The 851-nt window shown below is 64.5% G+C and overlaps 1 protein-coding gene across 2 annotated transcripts in view; it reads left to right on the top strand.

Moving 5' to 3' along the window:
- Window positions 1-232: 232 nt before the first annotated feature.
- The window catches only part of MXI1 (MAX interactor 1, dimerization protein), an 82,069-nt gene continuing 81,450 nt past the window's right edge, over window positions 233-851 (top strand). Inside the window, exon 1 of one of the 2 annotated variants that reach the window (XM_081823572.1) lies at window positions 233-688. In XM_081823572.1, coding sequence (XP_081679698.1) covers window positions 427-688 — 262 coding nt within the window. In that variant the 5' untranslated portion in view covers window positions 233-426. The remainder of the gene's footprint in view (window positions 689-851) is intronic. The other variant, XM_081823571.1, reaches the window with a different exon arrangement.

Genomic DNA, 851 nt, shown 5'->3' with positions numbered 1-851 from the left:
TCCACTTCGAGGCATCGAGTATTTTTTCCCTTAGTGTTGAAATACAGTGCTCTACTCTGAGGTAAGATTTGGGGAGAGGCGGGGAAGGGTGCGGGGACGGGCTGAGGGCGGTCCCTGCCTCGCTTGTCTCCACCTTTTATTTTGACCGGTCCGATGGCGACAGGCTCGCACTAGGACCCAGGCGCCAGAGCGCCTCCGTCTGTCCTGTAGGTTCATTCAATCTCCCATACACACAGACCCACTGCGAGACCGACACACACTCACACACACTCACACAACTGCACGCAGCGAGGCTCGGGAAGTCAGGTCGCCTCCTCGCCTCGGCGCCTCCTCCGCTCCAGCCAGCCGGGTCTCCTCTGGGGACCGGAGCTCGGCCGGGCAGCGCAGCCCCAAAAGAGGACGAGCTCAGCGGACCCCGGTTCCTCCATGGGCAAACGCGGGCGGCCGCGCAAGGAGGCGCGCTGTGAGGGCGCGGGGCTGGCCCCCGCCGCGCCCCCGGCGGTGGCCGCGCCCCAGCCCCCGGCCCAGCCCGAGGAGCCCGCGGGGGCCAAGCTCAGGTGCCCCTTCTCGGACATTTTCAACACCAGCGAGAACTCGATGGAGAAGCACATCAACACTTTTCTGCAGAACGTGCAGATTCTGCTCGAGGCCGCCAGCTACCTGGAGCAGATCGAGAAAGAAAACAAAAGTAAGTTTAGGGGCCCCGGCTGCTCCTCGGCGCCCGGCTCTTTCTTCCTCAACCACTTGGGCGACCCCTGTCGCCTGCTCGGCCCGCGCCCCCCTCCCCCCAACACACACATCCAGCCCTCGGCAGTAAAGCCGATGACACCGGAGAAAGGACACGCACGCAC

The sequence above is a fragment of the Leptonychotes weddellii genome, chromosome 6 (assembly GCF_054177405.1).
Source record: "Leptonychotes weddellii isolate Sample4059 chromosome 6, ASM5417740v2, whole genome shotgun sequence".
In the NCBI taxonomy this organism is placed as follows: domain Eukaryota; kingdom Metazoa; phylum Chordata; class Mammalia; order Carnivora; family Phocidae; genus Leptonychotes; species Leptonychotes weddellii.
Note: the sequence above shows the minus strand (reverse complement) of the source record. Positions and strands in the feature narration are given on the sequence as shown.